Here is a 22,077-nt window from a genome sequence, read left to right on the forward strand (position 1 = left end):
CCTGAAATTAATTCTAATAAGTCACACTTTCTAATCAATATTTTATCTTTCTTTAAACCAAGAAGTGACAAGACAAACAGATACCCATTTGTATTTACCGTCTATACCTGATATGTCATAAAAGTTATTTAAAAACATTCAAAACAGTTATTACATTCATAACTACACACTAAAACTCATGTACCCATCATTCTAGCCCCAATTTAAAAAGAAGACCCATAAATTTTGCCCACAAACCAACCCTATAAGTTTCAAGTGCCAAAAAACGCGATTAAGGTCTCGTTTCACACCTTGACGGCGTCGTAAAACCCCATGGGATGTCCCATGAATGTTAATTTAACCCTACATAGATGGGTTTATAGGACCCCTGGATAAAAACTGATTTATCCGCGTCTCAGAGGTAATAAAACGTAATTTAGTGTTCAACAGACGATAATGATCCTGATTCCATTCGTTGTAAACAAGTCGTAAAATTTTTGAGTACCTTTTTCTTTATGTAATTCGTTTTATAGTCTGTATTAGGCAATGGTTACTAGTTTTTAAATGCACTATTTCGATCCGTAATGGAGTATCTAATTGTGTTTAGTGCGGTGTAAACCTCAATTGTAATGTGTTTTATTCTAGTTTGTGTTTAGATGTGAAATTCCTTTGTGTGCTTGCATTATAGTTTGATAGTTCGTAAGTCATTGTGAAATACATCATAGTGAGATTTTTCTTAAGTCTTTTACTGCCAATAGAAAACTGTTGAAGGTTAATCCTCCGCTTACGTCGGTCACCGGTGACCACCACGGCGTTCAATGTGTTAATAGAACTATAAAAGATATATAAGTAATATGTTTAATTTGTTTGTCAATGTATAATTATGAGACTACTTGTTCAACTAATCTTACATCTTACTACTAATATAAATGCGAAAGTTTGTGTGTACGTCAAAACGGCTAAAGAGATCGGGATAAAATTTGGAAAAGTGATGGATTATGGCATAGAAGCTGCTTTTTATCCCAAGGAGACGCGGGCGAAGCCACGGGCAGAAACTAGAAGCTAGAATTTAGTAATTAAATGCCTAAATAATAGATATAAGCTATAACCCCTAGATTGCTTGGCAGTCGCGACCTACATTGCAACACTGTCATCCACAATAAGTTATTTTAGAAAGACATTATAATATGACACAATGGCAATAAAAAGTCTATTTTCTCCTGTCTACTATCATAAGTCTCCCGTGCGTGGCTGGAGATCAATGGTTCACATCGTCCAGCCACATTTGTCACAGTTTGCCCGTGAAATTAGACGGTTTAGAATATAAGAGGTAGCGAGAGCACGCGCCATTTTTTTTTTCGACGTTTCTTTTTTGTATCGTTGCGCCTTTTGTCGCCGAAGGTGTAGGCAAAGTGTACAATTCGGCACTTAATGCATAACACACATTTTTCACAATCTGTGTTAGTAGGACCCATCTAATGGGGGTAAGCTAATTGCCATATATGTATCATGAGAAATTTTTGAAAAACCGAAAAAAAACCCAGCAGTACTTTGCCCGACCCGGGTATCAAGCCCGAGACTCCTTGTCCAACAACCACTCGAGTAACGCTTTTTTTTTAATATTACATTAACTCGTACGTTTGGTCCTGTTTGTGAACTACATAAATTCCTAGAGAAAGACAGCTCGTCTTCGTCCTTCTCTTTCTTATCGTTTGAATGAAATCTAATAAGTCCAATCTATTTTGTAGCTTAGTTTACTACATTTAAAACTATTTTCCCATTGTCAAAATCGCTACCGCTTGACACTCACGCCATCATCCGTGTCAGATCAGACATGTAAAAGATTATTGTCGTAACATCTTAGAATTTAGAACCTCAGACCATAATATTGGAACATTCTTCTATGAGTTTAGCCACAGTTTTTAGTTAAAGGAAATTTCCCACACATTTGTATACTAACTTAGGTAATGTGTAGGCTCCGGCTCGAAAAGCAGGAGTAGGGACGACGTGGTTTTTCGTTAGTAAGAGTCCGACACTTCTTTCTTCTCGCCTCACCCAATACTGGAGAAATCATTCGACGACTTTTTTCCCTCAAAAAGTGCTAGGATATATTTAGGTAAACAAGTTACCAGATAGCACTTAATACCAGAAATAGGAAACTCGTGAATAAATAGTTATCTTTAACATAACATCGGTAATGTATCCTTTAAATAAATTCTTCAACAGTTGTGTTGCGTAACTCACGACTTGTATTTAATAGTTGGCATAACGTTATTATCGACAATTTTCACATTTAGTACAGTACATAAGAGTAGTTTATGTAATCAGTACCCACCTAGGTACTTTATAGAATAAAATGTAGCCTATAAGTCTCCTTTATAATTATAATTTCTCTCGAGTCTCCAACGATTTTAGCTCTGTCAAAGTTTCTGGGTGATCCATTGTGGGAGTATTAATATAATACAAAATTTTATTGATATTTTTCAGAAATTATCATGCTAATTGCTAAAAGTCCTTCAATTTAAATTAAAAGACTTTGGTATAAGATCGATTATTTATTAGATACAAATTGATATTACATAAGTAGGTATAACTTAAAATAATTATCGAAAAGCAAAAAGGGAAAAATATTGCGAACGACTCTATAAGTCTACCCCTCACAGGATTGTAAAAGTAGCTTACTTGGCAATATGTAAATTAAAACCAATCTTCTACCCGAAAATGATCTCCCAAATTACCTATAAAAGCATCCTTTCAATTCTCATTACACCCACTCTTTAAATAAAGGTTAAATGTTACATACACCTCATTTGAATCAATAAGCTAATGGATTAGCGAATATGAGATAACATTATGCATTAATTACAATAATTTATTAGGTGTTAATAATACTTAACGAACGAGTTTACCTATAGTTATGTCTGTATGTCTGGTCACAGTTGATTGGCTAAAGAACTAGTTTCATACCTCGGTTTTATCTAACGTTCTGTCAATATCCAGGAAGTAATGGGATACCGGTGAAAGTTATTGCGTTACATGAATATTTTACACATTTATTTTGCTGTGTTGATATTTATTTAATGTTCTACCGAAATGTTTTTGATTAATTGTGTTTTTTGGGTTGCTTCCTATTTCCTTGTGTTGTTTTAAATGTCATGTTAGGTTTGAGTTGAATAATAGTGGCAAAGGAATTCGTGTTGTGTAATTTGATATTTAAAAGAAATATTGTTAAGTTTTGTGGTGAGGTCAGCGCCATCTGTGTTGTGTTTTTAAAAGTAAACTAATATTTAAGTGAAGCTTTTTAAAATTACTCTCTATAAATGTTTGTCAGTACAAAATAATAACGTTATTCTCGTTTGTTTCAGATTCATTTGTGAATAGTCAAGAATGGACAGCTTCACGAGGTGTAACAGAACTTCGAGTTGGAGTTTTGGGTTCACCAGACAGTGGCAAATCAGCTCTAGTGCATCGGTACTTAACTGGAGCGTATATGCAAGAAGAAAGTCCTGAAGGTCTGTATTATCTTAACAATAATTTCAAATAATACTCATTATGTCTGAACACAAAATTCGCTCTCAACTAACGTTCGTTACAGCACCATCTAGCGTCGAGTAGCGGAACGACGTTCATTCGACGTTCACTAAATTTGTACGATGCGTAGTGACTGTTAGTTCTCATAGATGGCAGCAGTAGTACATTAACGTTTTTGTTGTCTTATTACGCCGCTAGATGGCAGTGTATACCCCAACATTTCTATTTGGAAAGTTCAACGCACTGCTGAGGGCGTTATTGCACTGATTACACTCTCTTCGAGGGTTTGATTAGTGCGTAGGCCTACAAGTGCTATTTATTTACTTCCTACCCACACTAGACCCGATCATTATCGCCGAGACAGCGATAATAGCGAGAAATTTACTTATTCCCAGATTGGTATATCTTATTTCCTAGTTGTCCTATTAGTTTTCATGAGGACGTCGACATTGAAATATCGGTCTTCCTCGCGTGGGTGGCTAAATACTCACATGGAAACCTTTGAATCCATACACGTGGGGTATGGATGATAGCTGATTGATGATTCAACCAATGTAATTGATTATTGTAAACTAACCACATCTATCTGCTTCGTATCTCCTCCTATCGCACTTTCTGCTACAAAATATCATTAAATAGACTACATTTATCAACTTTTTCTGTTATTTGGTGGCGAACTAGCAGGGGCACCACCCGATGGTAAGTGGTCACTGCTGCCGACGCAAGATAATTAGTAGAGGTACCACTACAATAGGCAATTAGGAATATTTTGACTGTAACGAAATATCATACAACACATAATGCATGCATATACACCATGATTATTTATATACACATAGTATTTAATACACAGGCCGGGTTTTATCATAAACTAAGACGCATTAAAGCAAAATAGATTTATTATAAAATAAGTTAAAGTTTGAAATACATTGTTATAATATTTATATCGATTTGTAGTAATACTTACTTATTAGAAAGTTTTGATACGAGTATACGACCTTGAAGTTTGTGGATTTCGAGATTTGAGATACTTAGTACATTTTTATAATAATAACTGAATCACAGAATACTATAGGTACCTACTTAGAACATACTTAAGTGACCTGAATATTTTTACTATCCTTTATTAATTAAATTTGTACAATCGCAGGTGGTCGCTTCAAGAAGGAAGTGATAATCGACGGCCATAGCTATCTCCTTCTAATAAGGGATGAAGGAGGCTCGCCAGAAATGCAGGTTAGTGGGCATTTTATACCCTGTATATATTGTTTTATGGTTGTCTTTTAAATGGACAGATGATTCGATCATGGACCCTTGTGCGGCTACCCAAGTCAATTAAGACTAATCTTTAGTATCTGACTTAAATCGTTATGTTAAAATGTTCACTATTCGTATCGATTGACTAGTAACATTGGTTACATATCTGACTGAATTTATTTATGTTGAGAATTAAGTACTAAGTACATCTACATTTTATATATACCTATAGGTAATATACTATTATTGCTTGACTTAAAAACTAAAAGGCTAACAAGCCTTAGGTAAATTTATAACAAAATGATACGTAAACTTAATCAATATGAGATACTTAGATTACACAGATATAAATAATAAACCTAGGTATTTGCAAACAAATTCTGCGTAAACAGAGAGTTACGGGTAATTTCTCAAGGGAACACAGATTGGACCAATCCTTCAACATTACCTACGTACTGTCCTCCCACACATGCCTAAAACAAATCCCCCTTCTTTATCCTACACTAACAAAAACCTTCAAACATTTACTCACAATAAACATATTTCCATCTAAGGGAGCTTTTCCACCAGAGATGTGCTGTACTTCTTTCCTGTGGATGCGTTTGGCTTTCACCAATTATATTCATTGGTACACATAGCTTAGCAATTGTGACAACAAACTCAGCTAAGCTATGTTTTTTGTATGGAAAGATGCGTGCTATAGATTAATGCTATAGGTGGCTTCCCAACTATCGCATACTCTAGTTGCGCATCTAACTCGCACAGCTACATAGCTTAGTATCGGTGGAAACGGTCACATAATTTCACAGCTTATCTTCTTCATAGAATAGCTACATACATAGTACATCTCTGGTAGGCAAGCCCCCTTACAAACGTACGAAGTTTCAATGAAAATCAATAAAACAACTGAAATATTCATAAAACAATGGTCGCGTGTCGTGTGCTTCTGGACTATTGATAAATGTACCTATCTACGTACAACACGTAAAGATACACGACCAGTGTATCATGGTCCCTCTTTCTATGATCTTTCTAAACTCTCAAGGGTCAACTTATACTGGTTCTGTATAGTTTGATGTTCAGTCGAACAGGACAGTAGGACACTACTGAGCTTTTCAACTTCAACATGTATTTCGAAACAGCTTGTGACCTACTCTTGTATTGTGGGTGTCCATTGATACACGTTACATGTTTGTGTATTCATTCTCAGAAGAAGCGATTCAATTTTATTATTGTGTAGCTTGTACTTTGAATACTAAAGAACTAATTTGTAGAATCCTGTACTTGAACATCTATGGTGAGACGTACTAAATTAACTAAAAATCATGGCTTACTTACGTATTATCTTAATGGAAAAGATCTACTAGTTTCGAGCCACCAGCGTGACTGACGTGATTTTAAGTTAATACTAAAATACATACAAATGGTTTTTGTAATTCCTTGTCCGTCCCGTTTTCTCCTTCGTCGCAGAACCGTGGGTGCGAAAACAAACACAGTTTGGATTTTCATCAAAAACTTGATCTGTTTGCTACTATGACAGGGTTTCTATTTTACAGGCAACCCTATACTGAAAATCTGTCAATACTTAAAAACACGTTACATAAAAGCATTATCGAGAACACATCCCCCATTCTCGTACCGCACGCAACAATGAGCACAGACGCCTCCAGGATGCTCCTATCGATTTGCGCTATAAACCGAGGGTACAGTTTAATAGACGTTAAATTTTATTTACTACATACACATCTAAAGTACATTCCCATTTACAATACATAACAAAAGCGAGTACTTTTACGATGTTGTCGTACTGAAGTTACAAGCCGCTTATAGGGTTTACGATATTGTGGGTAAAAACATTGGGCTTTTTGTATTTGTCCAATTTTGTTCAGCTATAGCTTAAAGGTTCTTTTGTTTTGTTTTGTATTTACATGCTTTGGTTGGTTATATTATTATTAGGTACATATATGAACATGATTATGGATAACTAGCTACTTCCGCGCGGTTTCACCCGCTCTGCTCGGTTCCTATTAATGCTATCCAACACAAAAATAATTGAGATTAGCGCGTTCAAACAAACAATCAAACAAACAAACTCTTCAGCTTTATAATATTAGTATAGTAAGTATAGATGGTAGAGATAGTAATAGCATTACAACCCAAAAATAGATGCTGCATTAAATAGAAAAATCAATACGGAGTTCAGCTACTTAATGTTCACCAGACCGTACTAAGCTATACACTTGTATCTAGTTTTTATCTTAGGTAGGTATACAGGGTGTAAACGAAACGCTCCCGAAAAAAGACCATCATCACCAACCTGTTTATTGTTTTTACTGCAGGACATAGACCTCTTTTGTTTTCGAGTTCAATTTACCTTATGCAAAAACGTATCATCTAGCACTTATCTATCTGCTACTAGGCATGTATCTTGCAATCAAAACAAGACAATCTGTTGAAGCAGTTCGTTCGATTATCACATTAATTGACTGGCGACTGGAGAGCTAACGACAGACGCTATCCCTTTGTTATTGATTTATGATTATCTAGTCAGTAGCTAGGTATGTATGTTGCTGCGAATGTTGGACGCTTCTCTGAGGTCAGACGTTCCTCTTAAAAAAGTGTGAGTAGGTACCTATTATTGAAGGCTGTTCCAAGGTTAGGTACGTACGAAGAGCATTGATGTTCTTGACTTAATTTGGCCATGAATTAAAAGATTAGCTTTTGACCTAGCATCACTTTGCTTCTCAGCATCAGTATCACTCTGAAGCTGCCTAGCGCGTTACCGGGGCTCCGGCCCGAAAAACAGGAGTAGAAACGAGGTGGTTTTTATTCAGTAAGAGTCTGACACTTCCTCTCGCCTCGCCCAAGGTGGGATAAGTCATTGGATGATTTTTTCCGCTCAAAAAAGCATCAGTTCTGTTCAGTTGAATACAGGCCTTCTATCCTCAACCTAAAGAAGGGCTTGTTGTAATCTCCATGCTTGCCAGGCGGCTTATAGTTCACAGTTTTGTTGGTGGCTGGTCGTAGAAGACCAAATGTATTCACGAAAATTCATTCAAATAGAGTGCTACAAACGGACACGAGTCCCTTTGTTATTGATTTATGATTAGTTAGCTACTGCACAATATATATACGTAGTTATGTTGCTTCAATTGTTGGACGAAGGCTACTGGAAGGTCAAGAGATTCCTCTGTTGATTAGGCATTGATTGCTTTAAATAGGTGCCTACGTGTCGAGTAAGTATTGTGAGGAAGTGTGATGTATGTTCTTAATTAATTTAGGCAGTTCAGGTTCATTCCATTCCAATAAACTACCGATCGGTAAATTTGCTTACGAGCCGTAGAATTTTGACACATTTTGTATGGAGCTTATGTCAAAATTCTACGGCTTAAACCGATGTAATTACATTTAATAAACAATTGTACAAGTCTCTTAAAATATACACCGAGGGTCGAAAAAGGCCCGAATTGCTTCGAGAAAAGGATGGTACGGCCGTGCCGCTTCTTTTTTGGCCCGACTTGGCGGGCACTGCCGTGCCCCCAGATTTCTATATCAAAATGAGGCAAAATTTTGTTTAACACATTAAACTCCATTGGGGCAAAAATGGCGGCGCTAGCGTAGATTTGCGTTCAACAGATTTTTGTTGACAGGCAGTCTTAATAATCCCACTTTTTCTCAATGAACTATCATTCCAACCACCACCACCTCCTAAATCCTCTGATTAACTAATTACTTCTACCTCAACGCTCACAAAACTTAACCCTCTCCTGTCAACACCTTATTAAACACACCTAAAATCAACCAAGTTAAAGGCCTTCAAATCCTAAGACAACCCTCGCTCACTTTAGATTTACGAGCACGCACTGACGCGTTATCTAACCCTTCCGTTGCCAGTGACGTCATCGCATTAGGTCGGATTGACCCGCAACCCGATTGTCCCGATATAAAGTCATCTAAATATAGTCGCATGCGTCCCTTGTGTTGACACCATTTGTTTTGAGGGCGGAGATAGGACATCAAAACAAGCATGGAACAAAAATGTATTGAATTCTTTCGCTAGGGACATTTGGTCCTACTCGGTTTTACTAGGGACATTTGATCCTACTCGATTTAGTTCACAGAAGCTTTCGATTTTCACACCAGGAAAGATCAACTGTAGAACATTTTAAACCTTACATCGTACTATTTTTGCCACTGCGTGCAAAATGGGAATTTCACAATACTAATGCAGGATGCTGACACGCTGGTCTGTATTGCGAAATTCCCACTTTATCCAGGGACAGATTACATGGTCGTCCTACTTCGCCGCGCGCCATATATCGGCTTCTCGCCACAGCAATTTGATACAAATTGCTCTAGTACATGAACGTGGACCAAATAAAAATAAAAATAAAAAAAAATCGCCCGATGAAACTCGCGTAGCAACGAAATCGAATCATCGACCAGTTTTACAGAAACATGGACGTGTAAATTGAAGGGTTTTTCAGGTTGTTACGGCTTGACAGCGTTTTTTGAAGCTAGTTTTTTGATGAAACAGTGAATGACAGACTGGTTCCCTGTTGAAAGTAATAAGATGAATCTGCAGCCACATAACATGAGAACTACTTACATAATTGTGGGATACAAACGATGTAGAAAAATCGATATTGATACTAAACTAAAACAAGCACTATTTAAAAATGAAAAATCCATCCTAACAAACTCCGTAATGAATCCGAAACACATTCCACAATAGCTTACCTTGCCTTGCCCAGAATGCCCACTATGCCCACTTCATAATGCGGCACACTAAGCGCATCCGTGCCCATTCCACTTCTTTCTAATAGTTTGAAATTGCAACCCCGCATTGTTCAGTTCTCGCTTGCCCCATTTCTACTCGGAAGCGAACGTTCAGAAAAGTCCCGCAAAGAGTTTTAATTGCTTCATTTGGGACGATGCTATCTCTCTGTTTACGTGGGGGAGGATTAAGTCCCGTTTTCAAGCTAAAACAATCTTGAGAAGGTAACTAATACCTATACGTAGGTAAAAGCTTGTCCTTTATTCTAGTGAGAACAAAAAATATTGGCTTACTCTATTCTTTATTACAGCTTCGCACAAATGCTTTTACTCTATTTAATTACTACTTACACCCTTTTCGTTTCAAACCTAGAGATTAATCAAATTAGTTACCTTGTTAAACAGGTTTCTACTCCAAACTTTGCAGACTGAGCCTCCAAAGCCCTCAAGGACGGTAGCGAAACCTTTTAAAACTATCTCCAACCAGAACTATGAAGTACGCCAATTTGTATACCTTTGTTACCTGGACAAAGAGCAAATGGCTGCAGGCATTAGAAGGTAAAATGAAGGAGTAGACAGGATTTGATGTACCGTTGACATTTCTCCTTAATTCCCCTTGCCTAAAGCGTCATCACTACGTACCAACTTAAGCCTGTTACCCGCCGAGCTTCCAACAGATTAAACCACGCCACCACTTGGGACTCAAAGGCTTTGTCCGTAGCCTGTGCTGTGACGTCACGTCACAAACGCAGCTTGTGACGTCACGCGTATCCTGCCCGCTATTGTCCTTCGAGTAATTATACTGCGACCCAGTTGCATTGAATGTTCCACCATCATATTCTGTTATACAACACGTGGGCATATGAAATGGCAGCTTAAAATAGGAATATGGTAGCTTTGATAATAATGGAAGCGAAATTGGTTTTACCAGTCCAGAGTAAGTTCCACTTTAAAGTTAAATGGTGAAAGGTCACACGTGCCAGCATCAGCCACTAATATTCTAATTTTGAATAGTTGAAGTTCCTTTGTTCTTAATTTGAAATGGGTATTTTCTTTATAAATACCTACAAGTGTTCGAAATTCAAATGTTATTTTACTTTATTTTTAAAGTTAATGTAACCTTTTTTGGAAGTAGACATTCTCGCCCACGCCACGCTCTTTATAAACTTTGTCATACTTTTCTAAGCTTTTGAAAAGGTAAATGTACTAAATTAATTATGGTAATTTCCTCAGTCAAAAATAAATTATTTCGACTGCTCAATAGAATAAAATGTATTTTATTGTAACTTTCGTGAGACATACTAAATTAATTATAATATTATCGGTTTACTCACGTAACTGTTAACAATAAAATGTTCTATAAAATAATCATACTTTCATGTATGATCTAACTGAATTTTTTAGCAAAATTTCTAGAAATACTTAAGTCATTTTGACATAAAAATCTGATCCGAATAACGCACTATTTCATACAAAAAAGTATTGAATTGTGACTACATAATAAGAAACTAGTCTATTCCTGTACATGCCTTTTATAAGCCAAAGGACGTATGTGTTACCCTATTACCCACAAACGCTTTTCAGTTCCTATCGTCACACAATACACGTCACACTCCAGACTCGTCCTACTTGCACTCATTGCATCAGCTCACTACATACATAATACATACATACATATGTATGTATAAAGGACCGTCCTCCTAGTAAATTGGATCGCAGGCTTTTGTAGGAACACTGGGAAACGTGTGCTAGAGCTCCGATATTGCATAAAGGTTTTTGAACCCTCGTATGTGGGTATAGGGTTGGAAATTCAGTGTGTGTTCACTACTGACATGATAATTGCATGGATTTCGTGTCAATCGAACACAGTCGGTAGGTAACTCGATTGTTGTATTTGTTGGTAACGGAAGCGGTAAGTGGGAATATGGGTAATTGAATTACGCAAGTGAAATGTTATAAAGTTGCTTTTGCTATGAATTTTCCAGAATATTTGCGAGGTTTTTCGTGCAAAGTTATTAAAACACAAGTCACATTCAACTCAGTGCTTATAACTTCTATTAGAGAGAACATCGAACCCTAAAAGGACGTTGTACACACGGCAACACGTTGAACTATACATAACCAGTTTATCATGGTCTCGCTTTATATGATCTTTCTGCACTTTCAACGGTCAGTTTATACTGGTTTTGCATAGCTTAGGTACACCAGCTAGTCTCTTCTCCCTAGGTACACATCAACTAATGATCATACCAAAGTAAAATCCAACTACAGCAAACAGCTCTAATCTAATTCATTAAAGAGAAACATAGATTACCTTCGTGATTAATTCATAAAGGTTAGAAAACTTCGCAGAGTGGCTTCATGAATAAATAACCATCCGTGGTTGTATTAAAGTAGATATTGCGTTGGACGTGGTAGGTAAATACAGGGGGAGTCGCTAATGTTACTCGGAGTACTGTGAGAGAAGACTTTATTCGTGGAAGTCGCAGGGAAAGATCAATTTTCCCGCAAATTCTAGCGCTCGGCATTTGTTTTAATGTCTCTGAACATAGTCCTACTGTTCTAGAGTTCTATCTACTTATTATTATTTTATTATTTTTGCCTGTTTCAAATGGCTTCAATTGAGGGTAAAATACTGTTTAATTCAATCACTGATATTGAAAATTTTGGACTTGACTACCAATAGGGTGACTCTATGTTGGTAAAATTTAGGTCTAGAGACTTTTTTTACAGTTAGAATTACTAAATCACAAACCTATTTATGGTTAAGTCATATCGGGATAGGATTACTAAAGTTACTAGTATCAAATAAAATAGAACATGACCTTTTTCTGTCATTTATTTACAGGCAATGTTTCCAAGTATTTCTCTCAAAGGTAAACATTCCAAATTAAATGTTTTTCATCATGTGTCTTGTTGATAAAAGGACAAAAGGAAAACAGAGTATCAGATGTCTGTCTGTCCCATTTATTTGAACAAATACCTACCTATATGGTTCCCAAGTAAAAGATGTTCCATATTTTGCCTCAAGCAAATAAGAACCTCATACGTATGTTTTCAAAGAACAATTTTAATTACGAAGTTGAAGAAACTCATTATTATATCTTGCCCCAAGACTTACATACTTACTTGGAGTACTTATGTCTACTTTGTTATACGAAAATTATAATTAAATAAGCAGGTATGAATATACTGAAGTAAATGAGGTGTAATTTGGTAATTCGTTTAGACATTTTAGTATAAGGTAATAGCTGCCTACATTATGCTCATAACATACCTACATTGTGCTCGCTTTTAAAATACTGAAGTAGTAAACAATAAAAACGAAACACCTTTTTTCCAACGGCTAACTACACAGCCCACGGCTCAATTTCCATTTAAGTAATTAAAAAATCTTAACTACAAACAATCTCAACGTCGGTCCAACCACTATTAATACTTTTTTAATCTAAAACAAGCACTACCTGGCTCCTTTAGTTCACGATAAAATAGGTAGCCGACAGGAAATTCTCGATCAAATTATTTCCCTCGCTAATTGACGGAAAGTGCGGTGAAAAACTTAGCCCTCTGGAGTTTTACATGGATTTACAAAGCATTTTGGTGGAGGCGTCAAATCAAAATATTGTTAGTGTCTAAGTAATGTCAGAGTTAGGTTAATGTATTCCTATTTTGTGATGTTAGTTACATTATTTTTAACATTAATGTAGATTTGAATAAGAAGTTAAGTATCTAATAGGATTATTCTTATGCTATATCTCTTCAATCTGAATATGACATCAAAACACCTACACTTTATTCTATTACAAATATTAAAATACCATTTCTATTACTAGTTAGTTTCAGAAAATTTTATAGATTTCCATTTCTTAAATGTGTTTGTACAAATATGTATTTACAACCTACATGTTTTCATGCCACATCCATTTCAACGTAGCGCATAGTACAGGTGTAAAAACTATGTCAAACGATTACAAACCTTATTTCTCATACTTTAAAGACTATTTATTGCTTTTGTTACCGTCACTAAATCAAGATGGCTGTCGCTCGATGACGCGCGACAGTTTGGCGCCCCGTCGACAAATTGTTAGCGTTTAAACTTCGAATATAGAATTTTGTAAGTAAATCGATTAGAGGATGTCAGATTTGTATACTTTTTTTAAATAAAGAAAATAATGGATGGAGAATTTTCTGGGCTGTGTTCTCGCACGAAGTTTAAAATTGTTGTGTTCTTTATTCTACTATATTTTTTTTCGTTGCTATGATAGCAAATTATATCTTTTGCTGGATACAAAAAATCCTCTTTAAGTTAATATTTTCCCTACCTACTTTTAGATCTTTTAGAACTTTTGATATTCATAAAAACAGCTCAATAATTTAGTAGTTTATTCAAGTAGCTATTTAGTAGTTGTACCTAGTTAAACACTTGTTTCATTATCGTTATCTATGTCATTAAATTCTGCCGATGACACCACTTTGCCCTAAGCGGGTGTCCCTGCATGATAAATGAGACCACGTCCACACTTCCATAGACCTTATTGAATGAACATGAAGCAGATAAAGTAGTTTTGCAGACAGCAGCACATCAAGCTCACCTCAAACCCTTAAGTTTATTTAATAGATTTTGAACTTTAGAACAATAAAGATAAGGTTGAAAATGTATTGAAAAGTGACAGATTCAAGTACGTTAATGTGCAGTTTGTGAAGAGGGATAGTGAAATTGCATACGAGGTCAGAGGGACGTAGGGAAGGTAGGGGGACTCTCGAAACAAAGGATAGGGGTATTGTGTTCCCTTTTTAGCCGAGACTCGTGCGAAAGCGAGGGAACAATATAGCAAAGCCACAAAACAAAGTCGTTGAACGTCCGTTGTTGCTTAATTCGTTTAGGACTTTTTGTCTTGCGAAGAAGCGATCAATGTTGTGTAGTTTTACGTTCAATACGCCCCGCTCTTTTTTATATTTTTGTTGCAACCGCCATATTTGAGTTGCCAATTATTTTGAATCGTCGTCTCTCATGATACTATACTAAAAAATCATTACAATAGGCGCGGCGCAAACGTACCATTACTAAAACAGTCTATAATTGACAGTGAATGAATGAAAGAACGAATGAAAGATTCCAAGTCCTATATTATCTGTCATCAACTGACATTTGTCCGTAGGGTTGTATTACGTAGGGTGAAAGTACTTGTACTAGGAAGGGTGGGATCGCGTGTGGCGCCATGGAGTCGCCACTTTGTATACAAAGCTGTAGAGTGGGGTTTGGTGGTTCTAATTATAAACCTATCAATCGTCATACGGACAATACCTTCGATATGCTGTTAGGTAAATTTAACAGGTGTAACTGACACAGTATTTTTCCCAAGTAACTTATCTTTTAACCCACTAGGTACAATAAAGTCCTCGACAAACCCAGTGGAAAAATAAGACGCTTATTGGCGCAAAACTTGACAATTTCAAAGTCTAATGTTCACTTTGCTAAAAGTTTTAAAGTAAGTAGTTTTTACGATGCCTGCCTAATGTTTGGACGAAGTTAAGAAGTTAAACACAGAAAGTTCAGTGTTTCGCAAATGAAACAATGAGAAAGCCTGTGTAATAATTAGTAATCTTGTTGTTTATTTATAAAGTATGACGCAACATAAAGATGCTTCGTCATTAATGAAGGAATTAATTTACCTTATTAGGTAGGTAGGTAAATTTTAATATTTTGTAGTCTAACGTGAAGTGTGAACACAAAAATAAATTAAGTTCGTGCTGTGATAAATAAAACAAAAATGGCTACTTTACGTTTTACCCTTTTACTCCATGAAAGCTTTTAACACCTTTGCGAAGGCTTTCAAAACTTGTTAGTTAATTCAGACTTTAGCTTTAAGTATAGTAGATAAAGTAGCTAATTATAGTATAGTAGATAAAGTAAGTATTTCATTTTACGAAATAATTTGAGTAATAATTGATAAGTTTTATGACTCTAGTTTTCTCAAATCTTGCATAGCTTAATTAATTGAAGCTAAGGTTGGTGAAGCTCTGATGGTAATATCATAAGTAAATTGAACCAGTGGAAAGAATAACAAAAATCGCTAGTAGCCTGAAGCAGTAACCTGCAAGTAAGTAGAACCCCTCGTACCGCCGGCACTTTGAACTTTTTAACTTTATTAAAGTTGCTGCCTTCACTGCCGCAGAGCGCCCAACTTATCAGAAATATTTCATTTTATTTTCTCCTTTAATTTCCTTGTAAACATCGTTTGCCAGTTTTCTATTAAAGACTTTATTTAAAACAGAACAACTGACAACAGACTGAATAATTTAGTTACAAATTAGCGATAATTATACGAAGGTTTCTAATTGTAAGTGTACAAATAAAATATGTTTACTACGTTCTTGGCTAATGAAGAAAAGTGTCAGCCTTTAGCCTTATCGATGGAATGTATTCATAAATTCAGACCCAGCAACGTGTGTTACCTGCACCTGTGCGAATCGTAAATAAGTTTTATGTATTTATTATTTACATACAAATACACTCCACTGGGGGCTTCGCCTCTACAAAAATGGTAATACAACAAGGAGGCACGCTGTTTACAAATTACCGAATTGTATACAGTTCATGTGAAGGTTACTTTATGGGAAAGAAGAGTTGTACTCAGATGAGAACAATTTTACGCTAAAATTTCATTTTGTTGTAGCTTATCCATATTCATTTGAACAAATGTTATCTCCGACACGTCTCACATTTAATATGTAAGCACACGTAACCGTGTTTCACTCCAATATTTGAATATTAAATGAGATTGTTAATGTACGCTGAAGCTAAAACTAAGTGACATAAGAAAATACATTATCTTAATTTTACTTTCATATTACTTAATAATAAATTGTATTAGTTCCAATCTTTAGCCAATTTAGGTACGTAAAATATAAAAGTTTAAAACCACAAATTACGCATAATGAACTCGCATCATGTACAGGAAACTGTAGCTTAAAGACAGAAAACCACTGAATAGAAAATCAATGAGTTGTTAAAAGTCAATAGATTTGAAATTGCCATCATAATAGTTTGGAGTTGGACTCGGAGAGACACCGTTACTTCACATTGAAAGTGCGTTGCTCTCATAGGTCACGCACAGCGATCGACTTGCAAACTTGCGTACCTATTGAAGGTCAAATATTTGAAGATGAGCTACACGCTCATCAGATTTAGAGGTCTGATATTCAATTTATTTACCGATTCTAAATAAACAAAAGTTGAAAGAACTGAATTTTGTGATGCGACATGAATTTATTCTTTAACTTTTAATTGTGCGTTTCAAGTTGATTTTTCATTTGAGTAAATTAAGTTTCTGCAGGGTTAATTATGAGGAGTATTTTCATAATATACCTACATAGTTTTGCCGAATTAATTAAACTTTATCGACATAAACCCAATTTCGCAAGGTTGTTGATTGCAGCTGTATTAATTATCCGTTCGGCTAATTACTTCATTAATTATTTCTCTTCCGTGTTTTCATTTGTCAAGTAGGCTTCGAATTCCTGGGGAATAGTTTGACTTTATGTGTTAATTATGTACTGGTACATAGGATGTAGCTTCCCTTATGTATGTTTATAATGGCAGGAAGTTCCCCCCTAGGAAAATTGATCAACGAGATTGTTCCATAAGAAATTGGTGGCAATACGTTTAATGTTATCTAATTTATTCATTTCTCCCTCTTCTACACAAACCATAAATTTTCTGTCAAAACTTTCGTGAAGGTAAGTCGATGAGATTGCTCGTTTAGTGAAACTTTGCTGCAGTTACTGTAACACACTGCATAAGTTTTCTTCCAGTAAAATGTTGGTTTATTCTGAATTTGTGGAGACACTATTCGTTATAATATAATTCAATAAAATGCTACATTTTCATCATAATCGTAAATACTTTCATGAGAAAATGAAATTCCAGTAAACTGTTGTTTTAGTACAAAATTGTTTGTGATTGGATTGAATGTGTTTGTTATTGTGAAATAGATGAAGCTGCAATAAAAGAGTATGGTAGGTATATCGTTTTATTCCAATTGAAATGTCTGAATGTCAATGGACCTTGTAAAACAACTCTGTGTCCTTGTAATTATGTGAGAATTGTCGGTTGCTTAAGATATGTCTTGAAGACAATAAGGAAGCTACCGGCCTTGTACAAGATAGTCTTTTATTAAAATGTCAATACGGAATTGCAATGAAACGTACATTTCTTTGTATAAAACCTGTTCTAATAACACTTACGAACGAGGAATGAAACTTAAGTAGATAAGCAACATAATTATGTAAATTAAGTTTATAATCGACTTAATAATATTAAATAAATGCAACATTTTAAGTGATACTCTTCTATGTGCATAGAAAATAAACTAATTGGCACATAAATTAGCAAAAAAGGAAGTACTTTCAAATGTAATTTTAACGAACTAAATATAAATTTGTAGCCATTTACAGATTACAGCTAACATGTCGAGAGTTGTTTATTTATCAACAGGAGAAGTAAAGACATGAGTGCCTCGTCCTTCCCTTTTTACGCTTGGACAAATACTTTCAAAGAACTCGATTTTATGTCGCCATTAAGCCGCGTGTTGTCTCCGTCATCTTTAGATGAGCCCTCTGTGCAGCATTTTAAGGGGTAGGTGTATGGCGTTTGAACGTTCGAGCAGTCACTTCATAGCCTTTTGCGACATCCTCAAAATGAAAAGGGTGATGTGTCCTTTGCGGAAACCACAAAACATCCGATATGCCTACTAAGGTACCGTGTACATTAACCTCAACCAACAATGAAAAAAAAGATACGAGAGGTGTAGTGATGTCATTTAAACCTAGTATTAAGACCTAAGTACGAGGATACTTACTGCCAATACCTGAATAAAGGTTGGATAGAGTAGGGACAAATGTCGCCATAGTATTAGGTACTTCTTTTAGGATTTCAAAATAGAAGTCCATAAAAAGGGTCTATTATCAAAAGAATTTGTTTAAAAAACAATAAAATGAAACACGAGCTCTCACTATCATTTTAAAATGGCCGTTTTAGCACGAAAATATAAAGCGTAGATTCTATCAAGGTCGTATAAGCCATTATGGCAGGTACGTTACTTTTGAATAAAAACGACCACCAATTCAATGGTTTTTGTTAACACGCTACTTATTATTCCATAATTCTTGTTACATGCACAGTAAAAGGTAAAAACGGTAAAAGTGAATTATTGTGGAAGGACGTCCATTTTTTTTCATTCCAAAGGTTCCCAACCCTAAAAAATATTTGCCTGGTAAACCATTCGTTCATTCGAAACAAAATTGCCAGAATAAAATATTATCCCACGAAAGGGGGAGATTTTTAAAATAATAAGATTCAATTAAAACTAGTAAAATTTGCTCCGGCTACTGCTAGCCGTTCTAGTTTTAATACGATGACACGCTTTGAAAGTAATTCCGAAATATCAACTTCCAAAATGTAGGTAAAGCCTTTGAAAATAAGGTTGAAAATTGCATTGAACCGTTTTACACCACAAAATGCTTTCCCTAAACGCACAGTAAGTCGTAGACAATTTAATTAGTATGGGGTTCTTTAATTAGGTCGTAATTTTCGTGTTTTGTTAGCTGTTGCCTTTATAGTCTTTGTAAGTATTTAACCAGAAAATAAACTCTTATTTACATTAATTACCAAAAAAATGTTTACGGTGCAGTTTAAGTTTGGACGCGTGTTTTCATGGCGATCCTTCCGATAAAAAGGGAAGGAAATGTTATTTTAAATGTAGATGTTCAATTTGTATTATGTTTTTTTATTAACATTAAAATGTTCTGGGCGCGGTTTGTGTTAGGGTAAATAAATTGACTATAAATATAATTGTTTTAATTATATTCATAGTTTAAGTTTACTGAAATGGGTTGTAAAACACTACACGACCGTATTTGCATTTAATATATTTTATTATTAGGTATATATAGCGAATTGCAATGTTAATTTGCAAGTAGTATGTTGTATTGTTTTACTTGTGTATTTATTTTTCTTTTCCTTGTTTCTCATGATGTCTACAATAATAAACAACAAAGTTACACGTAAATCTCTAAGTCACGTTTTCTTTGCGCTGTGAATAGGATCAATGCCATTATTGGCTCATTCGTCGCGGTGGAGCTATTGAATACTATAGGGTTGACAGTTGAAAAACAGATCAAATGCTATTGCTGTCCCATTATATCCAAGATGTTTGAATGAGATCTTTGACTGGTAACTTTTATATTTGAGCAATAATCAGTGGAACAAAACATTGGCTGTTTACAGACCCACGTTTTGTCAGATGTGTGATTAGTCCTAGTAAGTTATTAGAGCGATAATCATTATTTAAACCAAAAATGCAATTTTTTTTTTTTTTTTATGGAATAGGAGGCAAACGAGCAAACGAGTCACCTGATGGTAAGCGATCAGCGCCGCCCATGGACACCCGCAACACCATTTATTATTTAGTTCTTGAAATACAATACAAAGTATCAAGACAGTTTAACATTTAATACTTTTTAAATCTGGCCCATTGCCCATAATCGTGACAATAACCTATATAACTTTTGTATTACTAAACATCGCGTGTCATTTCCCTTTTCATTTGTTGCACTGCAGACGAAACTTTGTAGCAAATATCTGCAGAGTCAAATGTCCATAATAATTCCATATCTCATCAGAACAAGTTCCTTAAGTTCTTATGCAACGAAAGTTCAACAACCTTGAAACATATTAAGATAAATATGCATTTAAAGAAAGGTTTCACAATGTTTTGACCCTTATCTTGTGCGTAATACAAATTTATTCTATTGAATGTGTCTCGAGTTTAGTTGTCGGTAACCTCTTTAAAGGGCGTTCAACGTTCATCCAAGTTCATACTAGCTGAGGTAATTACTCTTTTGAGGCTCGAAGCTTCGGGTGAAAGGACCTGAAAATTGTAGGACCGACAGGACGTTATTCCAATAAGCTAGATAGATATATTTAGCATTTAATAAAATTATTTTTAGATTGCGGATTACTTGCTTTGTCAGATATTTAGTTTTACTTTAGCAGTAAAAAATACATGAGCGTGTATCAGTTAAAGTCAGTGTGTAAGTCGGCGATACATTTCACCAACCATGACGCGATGTTTAGTGATTTATGCGCGGTCCAGCAAAAGTATCGTATGGCACGAACAATGTAGGCGAGAGCGGGTCACGTCTCTAGATCGGGTTACCTGGCTGGTACTATGCACTCTTCTATTCATGTTCCGTAAAAAAAGTGTAGCTAACTCGATGTTTTGTAGGGTTGACGGAAATAAGCTATTTCAATGGACGGAACGAAAAAAACGTTGAATAAATAATTCTATGTAATAAATTAATTTCAAAAACTTTCTTGTAGTGATTTTTCCATAATAAATATTTTCCTTTCTTGTGTTATTGACTTATTTCTAGATACGCTTCTAAGACGACCCACTGACCATTAAATGTTCATTGTCAAAGCGTGTGATGCGCAATGAAAAGGCTAAGTCTATGCCTTTATACTATGACTATTCGTGTTAGCTATAATGAGAAATAACATATGTGCCAGCCCTACATTGATAGGGCCTATTGTTCGTCTTCAGTACCCCGGTTTTGTGTCCCCGTAAACCTGTTTAGAAGGTAGTTGCTATGCTTCCAATTGTAGTACATCGTGGTACAACACTGTCTCAAGTTTTGGAATAATGCTTTCTTTACAAGTAAATTCTGTTGTTGTTTGTAAGTGTAAAGCTTAGAACCATTACTGAAATATCTACTGTCTTAGCTTATACTGAGGTAAAAGTATAATGTAATGGTTATTTAGTTTAAAATGCATGTTAAAACAAACATGATGTTAACAAGTATAATAATTTAAATTAGCATTACTATGAATTATGCATTTTTAACCGGATATGTTATCATCATGATTTGCGGACGTACAACCCGCTTTTTCTGGTACATTGACCTCAAAAGATAATGCGAGATATGAACGAAACCATAGCGAAAATGTTCTAATAACTATAATGTCGTACCCTACACTAGCTACTTCCTGTCGTCGCTTCCTTAATGTCTTTTTGTTGTTTGAAATTTCTTTTTCGGTGTAAAAAGTGCCATTTACCCTACTTAGATTTAAATGGGCTCTTAATGTTGTGCATTTATTTTTAAAGAATGGTTGCTACAGTATTCAAAATATTTTACTAATAATTATTTGCTAGGTTATTAAATACTTTGTTTAAGTGGTAAACAATTTTGTCATCGAAAATATTCAATTCAGCTATTACCCATATTTCGGGGTAATTTAAAACTCATATTGTCTCTGGTGAGTGTAAGTCGCGCTGGGTGCCGATACCGACGGTCACTGCACGCACAAGTTCTAGTAGAACCGAGTTGCGTTCGATTACTTCCTACTAGTTTCGCTTCCCCGTGCCCACGGCGGTGATAGAAGATGAAAGTGCATTCTAGATAATGAGTGTAGTTTTTACATAGCAGCTAATTTCACTGTGATTATTTACAGTTCTTACGAAAGTCACAATA

General features: G+C 35.4%; 1 protein-coding gene across 4 annotated transcripts in view; it reads left to right on the plus strand.

The window, feature by feature from the left end:
• LOC118268514 (centaurin-gamma-1A) overlaps positions 1-22,077 on the plus strand; it is a 233,406-nt gene that overhangs the window by 190,208 nt on the left and 21,121 nt on the right. For all 4 annotated transcript variants that reach the window (XM_050706389.1, XM_050706391.1, XM_050706390.1 and 1 more), the window contains exons 2-3: positions 3,345-3,491; positions 4,661-4,746. In XM_050706389.1, the coding sequence (XP_050562346.1) occupies positions 3,345-3,491; positions 4,661-4,746 (233 nt within the window). The remainder of the gene's footprint in view (positions 1-3,344; positions 3,492-4,660; positions 4,747-22,077) is intronic.

This window comes from Spodoptera frugiperda, chromosome 29 (assembly GCF_023101765.2).
Source record: "Spodoptera frugiperda isolate SF20-4 chromosome 29, AGI-APGP_CSIRO_Sfru_2.0, whole genome shotgun sequence".
In the NCBI taxonomy this organism is placed as follows: Eukaryota; Metazoa; Arthropoda; class Insecta; order Lepidoptera; family Noctuidae; genus Spodoptera; species Spodoptera frugiperda.